The 12,573-nt window shown below is 56.3% G+C and overlaps 1 protein-coding gene across 5 annotated transcripts in view; it reads right to left on the minus strand.

Moving 5' to 3' along the window:
* Positions 1-12,573, minus strand: part of LOC147359756 (maestro heat-like repeat family member 5) — a 59,544-nt gene that overhangs the window by 32,553 nt on the left and 14,418 nt on the right. For all 5 annotated transcript variants that reach the window (XM_086337565.1, XM_086337566.1, XM_086337564.1 and 2 more), the window contains 8 exons: positions 7,804-7,911; positions 7,406-7,522; positions 6,450-6,569; positions 5,323-5,469; positions 4,236-4,358; positions 3,094-3,173; positions 2,748-2,883; positions 1,094-1,189 (listed from right to left, as the gene is read on the minus strand). In XM_086337565.1, coding sequence (XP_086193691.1) covers positions 1,094-1,189; positions 2,748-2,883; positions 3,094-3,173; positions 4,236-4,358; positions 5,323-5,469; positions 6,450-6,569; positions 7,406-7,522; positions 7,804-7,911 — 927 coding nt within the window. The remainder of the gene's footprint in view (positions 1-1,093; positions 1,190-2,747; positions 2,884-3,093; positions 3,174-4,235; positions 4,359-5,322; positions 5,470-6,449; positions 6,570-7,405; positions 7,523-7,803; positions 7,912-12,573) is intronic.

Genomic DNA, 12,573 nt, shown 5'->3' on the forward strand with positions numbered 1-12,573 from the left:
CTTCCCAACCCAGGGATCGAACCCAGGTCTCTCGCATTGTAGACAGACAATTTACCGTCTGAACCACCAAGCAAGAGGAGGTGTTAATTCTTTCTCTTGTAGCTGACACGCCCCTCCTGCTGAAAGTCTTTTGAGGCGCCAGGTTCTTAACCCGTTTCTCTGCAATGTATATCTTTCCAGAACAATGCTTTTCTGTGCACACCATAAAGGCACAGAGTTACAAAGAAATACAAACGCATACTGAGACAGGTTGAACACTTCTTAAGCCGCATTTGAGCCTCTTTGTTACGGATTGGACGATCTGACGCTGCGTGAGGATGAAGAGCTGGGAGACTCTGTGACTCGGTTGTGTCCTGTGACGTTTTCTCCTGGCCGGGCTCACACACCCCACCCTGACGTCCATCTGTGCACCCCAGGTCAGCAGTCCCTGCAGCAGTCCCCTCAGCTCCACTGGGCCCCGAGCCTGAGATGGCCTGGCCCCTGCTGACCTAACCTCACTCTGACCCACTGCCCCCACCTCTGCGCCCACCCCAGGCTCCAGCCATGCAGAACCTCCCTCCATTCCGGCCCAGTGTGCTCGCTGGGGTTGCTCAGCTTTGCTCCTGTGTGCCCTCTGCCCCGGGGCCCTCTCTGCCCCTCCTCTGCAGAGGCCTGCTGGCCCTGACCCCCACCCTCCCAGCAGAGGCAGCCTCCCCTGTCTGGGCCTCCCCTGACTCTGTTGGCTTCTCTCCCTCCTATCAGGGAAGGACTCTGGAGGGCAGTGACGGAGTGGGGGTGGTAGGCTTGGGAGACGCCCTCAAAGCAGGGAACCTGCTGCAGGGGCAGTTCTCTCAGTGGGAAGGAGGGCAGGTCCCTCCAGGGCAGGGCCACGGCCTCTTCCCTCACCAACTCGCTTTGCTGTGGCCTACCTGGCCCACTTGCCACCAGGCTGTGCTCACTGCACCTGCCCGCCCCACTTGTCCTAAACCACGGTGATCTCTAGAGACGGACAGCCCTCGTCTAGACCAGTCCCAAGCCTGGCTCAGGCCCTGCGTCCTCTGCCCCCCCCCCCCCCCAACCGCCATCCCCTCCCCGCACTACCCTGCGCCCTCACCGACAGCAGGAAGTGCAGCTCCTCGGCTGTGGGGTTCTGCATGATAAAGGTCTGCAGCATCTGCTCCAGTGCCCCCGCGGTCTCCTTGTAGAGGGTCTGTGTGGGGCATGGAGCAGGTCAGGGGGCAGCTGAGCCCCAGGGCCAGAGGGATGGTTGAGGCCTCCTGGGGGCCTGTGTGTGTCAGCCTCTCGGGGCCCGCTCCCTGCACGCTCCCCAGGATGGGCTGCACACCAGCGAGCTCACATCATGCCCAGGAAGGGCCCCCTAGGACCCGCACTGGGCAGCCGTGGAGCATGGGTGGTCTGGGGCCTGCCCCAGGGCACAGGATTCTCAGTGGCCGAGAAGATTCACGAGTGTGTAATCCGCTCAAGACCTGGCCCGGAAGGCTCTCGTGTCTACTTGAATGCTCTGCCATTGCCATCTTGAAATTCTCAAAAAAGGTTTAAACAAAGGCCCCTCATTTTCATTTTGCACTGGTCCTGCAAACACAGGAGACCCTCAATCTTGGCCGCTTGGCGAGTCAGGCTTGCCCAGGGAGGGAAGGGCCACAGGGAGTATCCACTGGAGGAGAGCCCTGTGGCTCTGGCCGTCATCTCTCTGGGGGCCACTTCAGCTCGATGAGCCTACCTTTGTCACCTGAGAACTGGGCTGGAGCCAGACCCCTGTCAGGGTGGACGTGGACACAGGGTGAGAAGGAACAGGAAGCCCCAGCCCCGCGCCTGGCTCCTGGCTGCACTCGCTGAGGGTCTGGCCATGGGGTCATCACGTGGTAACCCGGGCACCCTGGACTCCCACAGGGTTGGAGTCTAGGCAGACATCCCCCTTCTGGAGAGCCACTGCAGTAGTGTCGCCCTGGGTCTAGGGGGCCCCTCACTGTCACCCACACCCAAGCTGCCTGTCTGCCGGCTCCATCCTGGACTCAGCCTGGGGAGGTGGCCTGAAGAGCCTGGTCCGGGGGCATGGGGCGGAGATCAGCCCTGCCTCTCCCTCCCGACACCTCCACTTCTCTGAGCTGGTTCCCTCCGCTCTCTGGACGGGTCACTGCTGGGAAGCTGAGCTAACGCAGATGGGGGTGGGCCTGGCGCCCGGCGGGTGCTCAGCACCGGCTGCCTGCCCTTTGCAGTGGGCGGGGCGCCTGGCGGGGCGCGGCCGCTTGAGGCTGCACGCGCCCCCCGGTGGCGGCTGCCCGCAATGGCCGGCATCTCCCCGCAGTGCGGCTTCCCTTGCACAGAACTTGAGGGTGGGCGGCCGGCCAGGGCCGTGGAGCGCACATCAGAGCTCCTTCTTGCAGCCACTAGCGCGGGCAGGACCAGACCAGCTGCAGTAGCGGCGTGGGTGACACTGAGCTGCACGCTCTCAGTGCCGGCAAGAGGCAGGGAGGCCACCCATTCTATGTACAGAGCGCTGCTTTGCCCCACACGTGGGACATCCAGGGTTTCCTTTCAGCCTCAGTGCTAAGTGGCACTAGCTCTTGGATCATCATCCCCTTTTTACAGGTGGGCTCAGAACAGTTAAAAGAAACACCCCCAGCCCTGGCCTACGGTGCGAGGCGGGTGCCTCAGCGGCCCCCTCCCAACCCTAGAGCAGTACGTGGGACTGGACATTCTTCCCCGGGGGCCCCCCTCCGGAAGGGGTGCAGGTGCCAGCCTCGCACCTGTATGTTGGGCGGCTCCAGAAAGAGGCAGGTGTGTTTCTCCAGGACCTCCAGCAGCGGCAGGGACATCACGCTGCGGAGGCTGATGGACAGAAGCCGAGATTTCTTCTCCAGGTCCAGCTGTGGCCTCAGCTTACTGTGGGGACAAGTCAGGGAGGGTGGGGGCCTCTGTAAGACAGCCAGCCGCCTCCCACGGTGGCCTGCGCTGGCTCAGGTCCCTGGCCCTGCCCAGGAGGGCCTTGAAGCCTGATGTCTCCCACCTCGCTGTCCTGAGGGGCGCCAAGCCTGAGCTGTGAGGCTGATGGTGGATGCTGAGCAAGGCACTGCGTGGGGCCGGGGAGCCTACCAGAGACTGGAGATGATGCGAATGGTCTGCTGGCGAGTCGGGGTGCACAGCGTGTCCTGGGGCTCCTTCTCCATCAGAAGCTGCAAATCCCAGGTGAAGGCTGTCTTTCCGCATACCTGGGCCTGTCCCCTGACACCAAGTCTCCTTCCCGCCTAAAGGCCTGGGTGCCCAGCACCCCTCTAACCTGCAGGATTCTGCTTCTGCTCTGGATCTGCACAGGGGGGCCTCTGTGATCTGACCCCCCCACATCCCCCTGCCACCTCAGACAATTAGAACATAGACTTTAGAATCAGATGGATCATGCCTGAATCCTAGCTACCCACACATGAGCTCGCATGACCCTGGGCACACCTCCAAACTGCTCTGAGCTTCGTGCATTCACAAGTAACATGATGCCGTTGCCCTTGTGTTAGGTGGGAAGCAAGGCATGCAAAGCAGTGTGTCTGGGTCACAGGAGGGGCTCAGAAAATGCGCCTGTTATTTTTGTTATTGCTGCTGCTAAGTCACTTCAGTCGTGTCCGACTCTGTATGACCCCATAGTCGGCAGCCCACCAGGCTCCCCCGTCCCTGGGATTTTCCAGGCAAGAACACTGGAGTGGGTTGCCATTGCCTTCTCCAATGCATGAAAGTGAAAAGTGAAAGTGAAGTTGCTCAGTCGTGTACAACTCTTCGTGACCCCATGGACTGCAGCCCACCAGGCTCCTCCGCCCATGGGATTTTCCAGGCAAGAGTATTGGAGTGCGGTGCCATTGCCTTCTCCTTGCTACTGCATAATTATTTATCACTTGTGAGTTTCCTCCACTATCCCACAGGTTCTGCGAGGCCCAAACCCCTAGTAACTGGTGGTGCAAGCTAGGTCAGTATTGGCAGAATGGATGGACGGTGCTGGCCTTCCTGGGTCTCAGCCACATCAGCTGTGCAGTGGATGTCCTTGGCCAGCTCAGGGTCACTGTAGGGAGCGAGTCACTTGAGGGCTGTGGATGTGCTTCCAGGTGTGAAAGCCTACGAGGGGCTTGTCCACGCTCTAGAAGTCCAGCTGGCCCATCTCTCCCACTGGTGTCTCTCGTGAGTGCTGCTGTTTGAGGGGGGTGCCTGGTCCATCCCTGGGGAGCCCTTCCCCTGCCCAAGGACCTTGCACTCACCATCAGACACTCGAGGAGCTCGGACACCTGCGAGAACTCGTAGCTTTGGGCACCCTCGTTGCGGTTGATGGCCCCCACCAGCATGGGTATGGCCGTGAGGAAGCTCTGCTTCAGGGTCTCGTCCTGGGGTCGGACAGTGGAGCAAGGGGGCAGGTCGGGGAGTGGAAGTACCAGAGGGGTGGGAGAGCAGGAGGGCCACTGTCACAGGTGGTGGCAGGGCCACTGCCGATGGGGGAGACAGCAGAGAACTCCGGCCGGGGCTGCACAGGCTCCGGGATGGGGGCGACCCATGTGATTTTTTTTTTTAACAATGTGAATAGTTGATGATGCTTAAGCATCAGGAGGTGCTGTAAGAAGCCCAGTGTCCAGCTTCTCATGATATGCGGCTACCCCAGGCCCAAAGGATCAAGTGTGCGGTGGCCTCACAGGGCTGCCTGGCCCCTCACTGTTCCCGGGGTGCAGGGTCAGGGGGCTGTCATCATGGGGCATCCAGTTCCCCCAAGTGAGAACCCAGGGCTTGCTTTCTGGGGGAGGCAGAGGGCTGGGATCCTCATGAAAACCCATGAAGCACTAGGTGGGAAGGAAGGCCAGGCCCACGTTGGGGTGGGGTGGGGAGGTGGGCTCTGGGGCCCTGGGAGGTCTAATCCTGACCCCGCTCTGGTGGGCTCCGGGGCCCTGGGAGGTCTAATCCTGACCCCGCTCTGGTGGGCTCCCGGGGCCCTGGGAGGTCTAATCCTGACCCCGCTCTGGTGGGCTCCGGGGCCCTGGGAGGTCTAATCCTGACCCCGCTCTGGTGGGCTCCGGGGCCCTGGGAGGTCTAATCCTGACCCCGCTCTGGTGGGCTCCGGGGCCCTGGGAGGTCTAATCCTGACCCCGCTCTGGTGGGCTCCGGGGCCCTGGGAGGTCTAATCCTGACCCCGCTCTGGTGGGCTCCGGGGCCCTGGGAGGTCTAATCCTGACCCCGCTCTGGTGGGCTCCGGGGCCCTGGGAGGTCTAATCCTGACCCCGCTCTGGTGGGCTCCCGGGCCCTGGGAGGTCTAATCCTGACCCCGCTCTGGTGGGCTCTGGAGTGGGCCGGGGGTCGTACCCAGGAGCTGTAGTGGAAGAAGAAGATCATCCGGGACAGGACGTTGTCCACCCACGGCAGGATCTGGGCCTTGGCCTTGTCTGCCATCTGGCCGTAGGCGAGGAGGATGGTGCTGCTCGCCCACTTCCACCGCAGGTCCCCCGAGTTCTGGGCACAGTGGGGTGGGGGCGGGGCAGGTCAGGCGCATGGGGGCCCTGCTGAGCCTTCCCCTGGGGGTGTGGTGACGGGAGGTACCCCAGCCACTAGCGGGGTCCTGGAGGCAGGGCGGACCTCAGTGTATCTCACAAGGAAATAGGGGAGATGGGGCTGCCTCCCTAGGGGCAGTGGGCTGGGTCTCGTGGGGTCACTTGGAGGTGTACACGGGGGTGCTTGTCTCTGCTAGAACAGGCTAGAATCTAAGCCCCTCACCCTTCCAGCCTTGGGGTGGCCCCTCCCCAGGGGCCCAGGACCTGGCCCCCTTCTGTCCCACCTCAGGCTGCAGGGGGCCTGGGAGGGCGTGTCTGGACCTAGACAGACAGTGATGGGGTACCCGGCACGTTGGCTCCAGGTGAGACCCAGAGAGTGGGGGCCCTCGATGGCCCTGAGGACACTGTGATCCTGCGGTCTGTCAGTGACTAGACCCTCTCTGGGGGTCTGAGCCTCGGGTCCCAGCTGCTGCTCTACCACCCGCCACGTGCGGCACTGCGAGGAGGAGGCCGGACCTCGGCCGTGGTCCTGGTTCTCACTCATCCCCCCTCTGTCCTATCCTGGCTCGCCTCCTGGGGTTGCTGCCACTGCTTCCGCCTTGGGAGCTCCCCGGGGCTGGCCTCGGGCCCTTGTCTCCTGCTTTGGACGAGGCCCAGGATCAAAGAGCCACTAACCACCACGCGGCAGGCAGGCAGCCACGCGGGAGCTATCCTGTGTTGGCCTCACAGCTGGGCTCCCTGCAGCCCGGTGGGAAAGAGGGAGCACCATTGAGGAGGGGGAAAGTGCGGCACAGGGGCCACGCCGCTGCTGCAGAGGTGGGCCGGAGGCCGGGGGCCGTGGCCCACAGCCTTTCCCCCTAATTGGCCCCGGGAGCCCCCACCCCACGGAGGCCCAGCATCCCTGTCCGCAGTCCAGGCCTCCAGCGGCCGGAGAGCCAGCACCTTGGGGGAGAAGCTGTTCAGGCTCCACCTGATGGGCGTGCTCCGGCCAAACTGCTCCAGGACAGCCCAGACGTGGTCCAGGTGGCGGGTGGCGGCCAGCCCCACGGTGAGCGCGATGCCCTGTCGGGGCAGGGGGCGGGGGGCAGGGCTCACTGACGTGGGCTGGTAGGATCCGGCCTACCCCTCACCTGGGTGTATGGAAACTGAGGCCCAGGAAGGGAGGAGATTTATCAGAGGGCACAGGGCACCTGCCTGCCACCAGGCTGGGAGGACACACACATCTGAGCCGAGTATTATGGGGCGTCTCTTTATGGGGGCTGGAGGCGAGGGTAGGGTTGGGGGAGAGGTGACTCTGTGGAGCCCTGCTACTGCTGCCTCCCCACCCCCAGGTCTCAAGCCCTGCGCCAGAGTGCAGAATGCAGGTCCAGGTGACAAGGAAGAGGACACAGTTGTGATGGGCTTGGAGTGGGACCAGGGTCAGGGCTCAGAGTGTGACCGGGGTCAGGGCTCAGAGTGTGACGGGGGTCAGGGCTCAGTGTGGGACCAGGGTCAGGGCTCAGAGTGTGACCAGGGTCAGGGCTCAGGTCAGGGCTTGGAGTGTGGCCAGGCTCAGGCTAATCCTGTGATCAGGGTCAGGGCTCAGAGTGTGACCAGAGTCAGGGCTCAAAGTGTGACCAGGGTCAGGGCTCTGAGTGTGACCAGGGTCAGGGCTCTCAGAGTGTGACCAGGTCAGGGCTCAGAGTGTGACCAGGGTCAGGGCTCAAAGTGTGACCAGGGTCTGGGCTCTCAGAGTGTGACCAGGTCAGGGCTCAGAGTGGGACCAGGGTCAGGGCTCAGGTCACAGCTCAGTGGGACAAGGGTCAGGGCTCAGGTCAGGGCCTAGAGTGTGGCCAGGCTCAGGCTAATCTCGTGGTCAGGGTCAAACAGTTGGCACTGAGTGGCCGCCACAGCCTTACCTCCCTCTGCTTGGGCCACTGGTGGGACGTTTCCAGCAGGGTTTTCAGGTGTGTCCTGACGTTGGTGCCGTTCTCTTCGGCTTGAAGCATCAGCCCATAGTAGATGAACAGGAAGGCCTGGGGAAGCGTTCAGCTTCCTGTCTTGAGCCTGAACCCCCTCTCTGCACCCCTGTCCACTGGGCAGGCTGCCACTTCCCCCGTGCAGGCCCCCTCACCCCTCTGCTCTGTGACCAGCAATCGCTGGCCTGGTGGTGAAGCGTCAAGGGTGTGGCTGCAAGTCCTACCGCTTGGCCCCCGCCCTCTGTTTCTTTCGGGGGCCTGGGGCTTGCGCTGGGTGTGGGCCCATGGACAGAGCCCCTGGGCCTGTGCGGTGCGCACCAGGGGTGGGGGTGGCCCACCTTCTCCGGGGGCTGCTCCTGTTGTGTCCGGTCGGGCCTCGTGAGTGCCCCCAGCAGCTCCTTGGACCACCCTTCCTTGTTCAGAAACGGCACCGACTTGATGGCCATCTGTAAGCAGACGGGTGGGCGGGCAGAGGGTCTCTGTCTCCATCTTGTGAGTCTCCCCCAGCCTGGCCCGCCCCTAACCACTTGGGGTCCTGACTCCCCGTCCTCCTCCCTGCTTCCCTCTCCTGAGGCTCCAGGGCCTGCTCTCTGACTTGTTTGCTCGCTGTTGGGGACGAGAAACTCATTCTTCAAGCTGCCCCTCCCTGAAGATTCTCAAGGAGGGGCTAGAAACCAGGGGCCTGACCATGTCCCCAGGGCTGGGCCGGGGCTCAGCTGTCATAGAGGCCCAGTGGCGTGTCCCCTCAAGGTGGCTGCACCAGAGTGTGGGTGCCTGGGGGCAAGGTTGGTCTTGTTTCCTCATGGATGTCTCCCCAGTACCTAAAACAGTGCCCGACAAGTAGTTGACACTCTTAGTATTTTTGAATGAAGGAATGAATGAACCAATGATCAAATAAATGAATGAGAAGTCCCTTCTAAACATAAAGTCCTAAAAGCCCTAACATTGCATCATTTTATGATGATAAATACACAGCCTCTCTATTTTCAGTGTTCCTGGTTTCCACAATAGAAGTCGTCTAAGATTTTGGTCCTAAGATTTTTTTCTGATGGAGAGACTCCTTTTAATTATGCTCCCAACACAAATACCTTAAAAGAAGGATTGGTAAATGTGAAGATAAGAATTTCAAGAAGTTTGTTTAGCCAAATCACCATAAAGTTGAAAGACACAGTAATTTTTTTTCTTTCTGTGATCTGTTGCCAAGAGTTAATATCATTGATAAAGAGCACTTTATAAACCAATAAGAAAAAGATGACAATCCAGTTAAAAATGGAGATATACAAACTCAACCTTACTAATATTTAAGAAATGGAAATTAAAGATGATGTATCATTTTGGCCAAGATTGAGAAATAGTAAAAGCATCACATTTTGGAGGTGATTGGATCACGTTAAAGCGCAGGTTTGGGAAATGGTAACTAAAATTTATAGTTTATATGCATCCATTTCCCCAATTAATTCCGTTTCTGGGATCTACCCTAAAGGAGCAGTAGCAGGGCCATACTCGGAGACAAGGGCGCCCTCTGCAGGCAGGACTGTCTGCACCCCCTCTGGTGATGCACCCTTGGACCTGGAAATGGAAACTGCTCTAGCCTAGGGCTTCCCTCGTGGCTCAGATGGTAAAGAATCTGCCTACAATGCAGAAGACCTGAGCTCTATCCCTGGGTTGGGAAGATCCCCTAGAGAAGGGAATGACTACCCACTTCAGTACTCTTGCCTGGAAATTCCTATGGACAGAGGAGCCTGGCGGGCTACAGTCCATGGGGTGGCAAAGAGTGGGACGTGACTGAGTGACTAATGCTTTCACTGCACATTGGCCAGCTCCACTCCTCCAGGGCTTCCCAGTGGTGCTAGAGAACCAGCCCACCAATGCAGGAAGCATGAGATGCGGGTTTGATCCCTGGGTTGGGAAGATCCCCTGGAGAAGGGCATGGCAACCTACACCTTCTTGCCTGGAGAATCCCATGGACAGAGGAGGTTGATGGGCTACAGTCCATAGGGTTGCAGAGAGTCAGATACATGACTGAAGCAATTTAGCTTGCACGCACACCAGGGCAGAATCCAGAGGAACCTGTCTGCCTCAGTCGTGCCCCACATCTGGTCCATTTGCTAGGGTGCAGCAAGACCTGGGTGGCTCTCCCATATGCCCACAGGACGGGTGTCTGCTGAATGCCCAGGGAACCCCAGCCTCCCGGAAGCTCCTAATTTCTCCAGGAGCACCAGGGGCTTCTGTCCCCTCCCCCAAACCTTCGGTGTCTCTTTTTTTCATGGCATCATGTACCAGCATTTGGTGGCCAAAGCGGAGCCCAAACTGCTACAACACTATGGGAATTAGTGTGAATTCTGCATGTTTCTGTAGCAGAGATAGTCATCTATCTGATTCTGCATCAGTCCTAGACCCTGCTAAGAATGTTTACAGAATATATAAGGCGGGCCCCATATTTCTTTTTATATTTTGAAATATTTTGAAATTTGAAACACATCTGTTTCCAAAATTTTCTTTAAAGCTTTAAATATTTTAATTGGAGAAGGCAATGGCACCCACTCCAGTACTCTTGCTTGGAAAATATTTTAATATTGAGGTCTATTTAACGTACAGTGAGACACGTGTATCATCAGTGTGTAGTGCAATGAATTTTGACAAACGTACATATGTCTCAGTTCAGTTCAGTCGCTCAGTTGTGTCCGACTCTTTGTGACCCTGTGGACTGCAGCATGCCAGGGTTCCCTGTCCACCACCAACTCCCGGAGCTTATTCAAAGTCACGTCCATCGAGTCATCGATGGACATGAAGTAAATGTCATGCCATCCAACCATCTCATCCTCTGTTGCCCCCTTCTCCTCCTGCCTTCAATCTTGCCCAGCATCAGGGTCTTTTCCAATGAGTCAGTTCTTCAGATCAGGTGGCCAAAGTATTGAAGCTTCAGCTTCAGCATCAGTCCTTCCCATGAATATCCAGGACTGACTTCCTTTAGGATGGATTTGTTGGCTCTCCCCGAAATCCAAGGGACTCTCAGGAGTCTTCTCCAACACCACAGTTCAAAAGCTTCAATTCTTCGGCGCTCAGCTTTATGGTCCATCTCTCACATCCATACATGACTCCTGGAAAAACCATAGCTTTGACTAGACGGACCTTTGTCGGCAAAGTCATGTCTCACCCCGTCAATATCTGGACCATTTCTGACTGCCCCAGAAAGCTCTCTCATGCTCACTCCTAGTTAATCTCCATCCCACAAGGCCGGTTTGATTTAGTTCGCCTGCCATAAGGTTAATTTTGCCTCTTCTAGCATTTTGTACGACTGGAATCGTGTGACGTGTGCTTTTCTGTGTCTGATGTTTCTTAAAGAGACGTGTTGATTCATTTTTTGGCTGTGGTCTTCGCCGCTGCGAGCGGGCTTTCTCTAGCTGAGGGCTCCTCTTAATTGTGGCTCACGGGTTTCTCACCACACTGGCTTCTCTGCTTGCGGGGCTCGGACTCTAGGAGCTTGGGCTTCATTCCATAGCTACGGCTTGCCGGCTCGAGAGAGGAGTCTCAGTAATTGTGGCACTTGGGATTAGCTGCTCCTGGGCATGTGGAATCTTCCCGGACCAGGGATCAAACCAATGCCCCTTGCATTTCGAGGCCATTCTTCACCACCGGACCCACCGGGGAAGCCCTGTGTCTGGTGTTTTTCCCTCAGTGTGTGTTTGAGATTCGCCGTGCTGTTGCACGCTTGTTCAAGTTGACGCCTCTATTTCTGCTCTGACTTTTGTTATTTCTGCTGCTCAGCTTCAGTGTAACTCGCTCTCCTTTCTCCAGTTTCCTCGGTGGGTGAGTAAGTAATTGATTTCAGGTCTTTGGGAGGGGATGAGTCTGCCTAGTACAGGTTGTTCCTAGTCTGAGGCTCTTAGGAATAAGGCTGCTGGGAACATGCTTCTGTGCGTAATTTTGTGTATGAGTGTTTCGTGCCTCTGGGGTTAGTACCTAAAAGTAGAACTCCCAAGTCCTAACTGTATAAGAAAATGCCAGTTTTCCAAGCAGGTTTCCCCATCCCACCTACAGCGGGCACTTCCCCACCAGCATTTGGCTGAGCCTTTCTTTCTCCTATGAGGTCTGTCCGTGGGTGCGTAGAGGCTGCTCCCGGATGTTAACTGACATTTCCCTGAGGATTCAAGATGCTGACGGTTGTGTCTTTGGCTTTTGGTCATTCATCTGCCTTCCTCTGTGACATGCCTACTTAAATCTGTTCACTTTTGCAGTTGGGCTGTTAGTCTTTTCTCCCTGATTTTTGGAAGAGTTCTTCATTTATTCTGGATACAATCTCTTGTCAGAGATATGTCTCGTAAATATTTTCTTTGTGTCTCTGATTTCCCCTTTTTCACTTTCCTCATAGTATTGTGGGATGAGCAGAAGCTTTAATTCAGATAGAATCCAATTCATCCATTTAAAAAATTTTTTATGCTGAGTGATTTCTGGGTTCCAAGAAATATTTACCTGCCCCTGTGTTTTCCTCAAGAAGCTTTTTTGTTTTTTAATATTTAGGCCTTGGGCCCATCTCAAATTAACTTTTGTGAATGGTTCGAGGCAGGCATTAAAGTTCCTTTTTACCCCCCAGATAGGTGATTGTTGCAGAGCCATTTGTTTAAAAGACCTTCCCTATTGAATTGCTTTGGTACCATGAATAAAAAAGTAATCGATCACGTAAGTGTGGTTTTATGTTGGCGATTCTATTCTATCTCTGTCAATTCTCACTATCTTGTTGATTGTAGCTATATAGGAAATCTTGAAGTCAGCTAGTGTAATTCTTGTAATTATGCTCTTTTTCAAGATTGTTCTGGCTATTCTAGGTCTTTTGAAATTTCCATATAAAATTTTAAATTATAGATTTTATTTAATTCTATAATGAAGTTGGTTGGCATCACACTGGCAATACACAAATCAATTTTTAGAATTGACATCTTAACATTATTGACTCTTGTTATCCATGATCATTTATCTGCATTTATTTAGGTTTTAATTTCTTTTTGCAGTGTTTTGTAAAGATCTTGCCCATATTTTGTTAAATTTGTCTGAGTCTTTCATGTTTTAAATGTGACTGCATCATAGTTTTTTAGAAGTTTATTTTCCAA

Source organism: Bos grunniens, chromosome 14 (assembly GCF_055505025.1).
Source record: "Bos grunniens cultivar Pamir isolate PY7600 chromosome 14, Bosgru_T2T1.0, whole genome shotgun sequence".
Classification (NCBI taxonomy): Eukaryota; Metazoa; Chordata; class Mammalia; order Artiodactyla; family Bovidae; genus Bos; species Bos grunniens.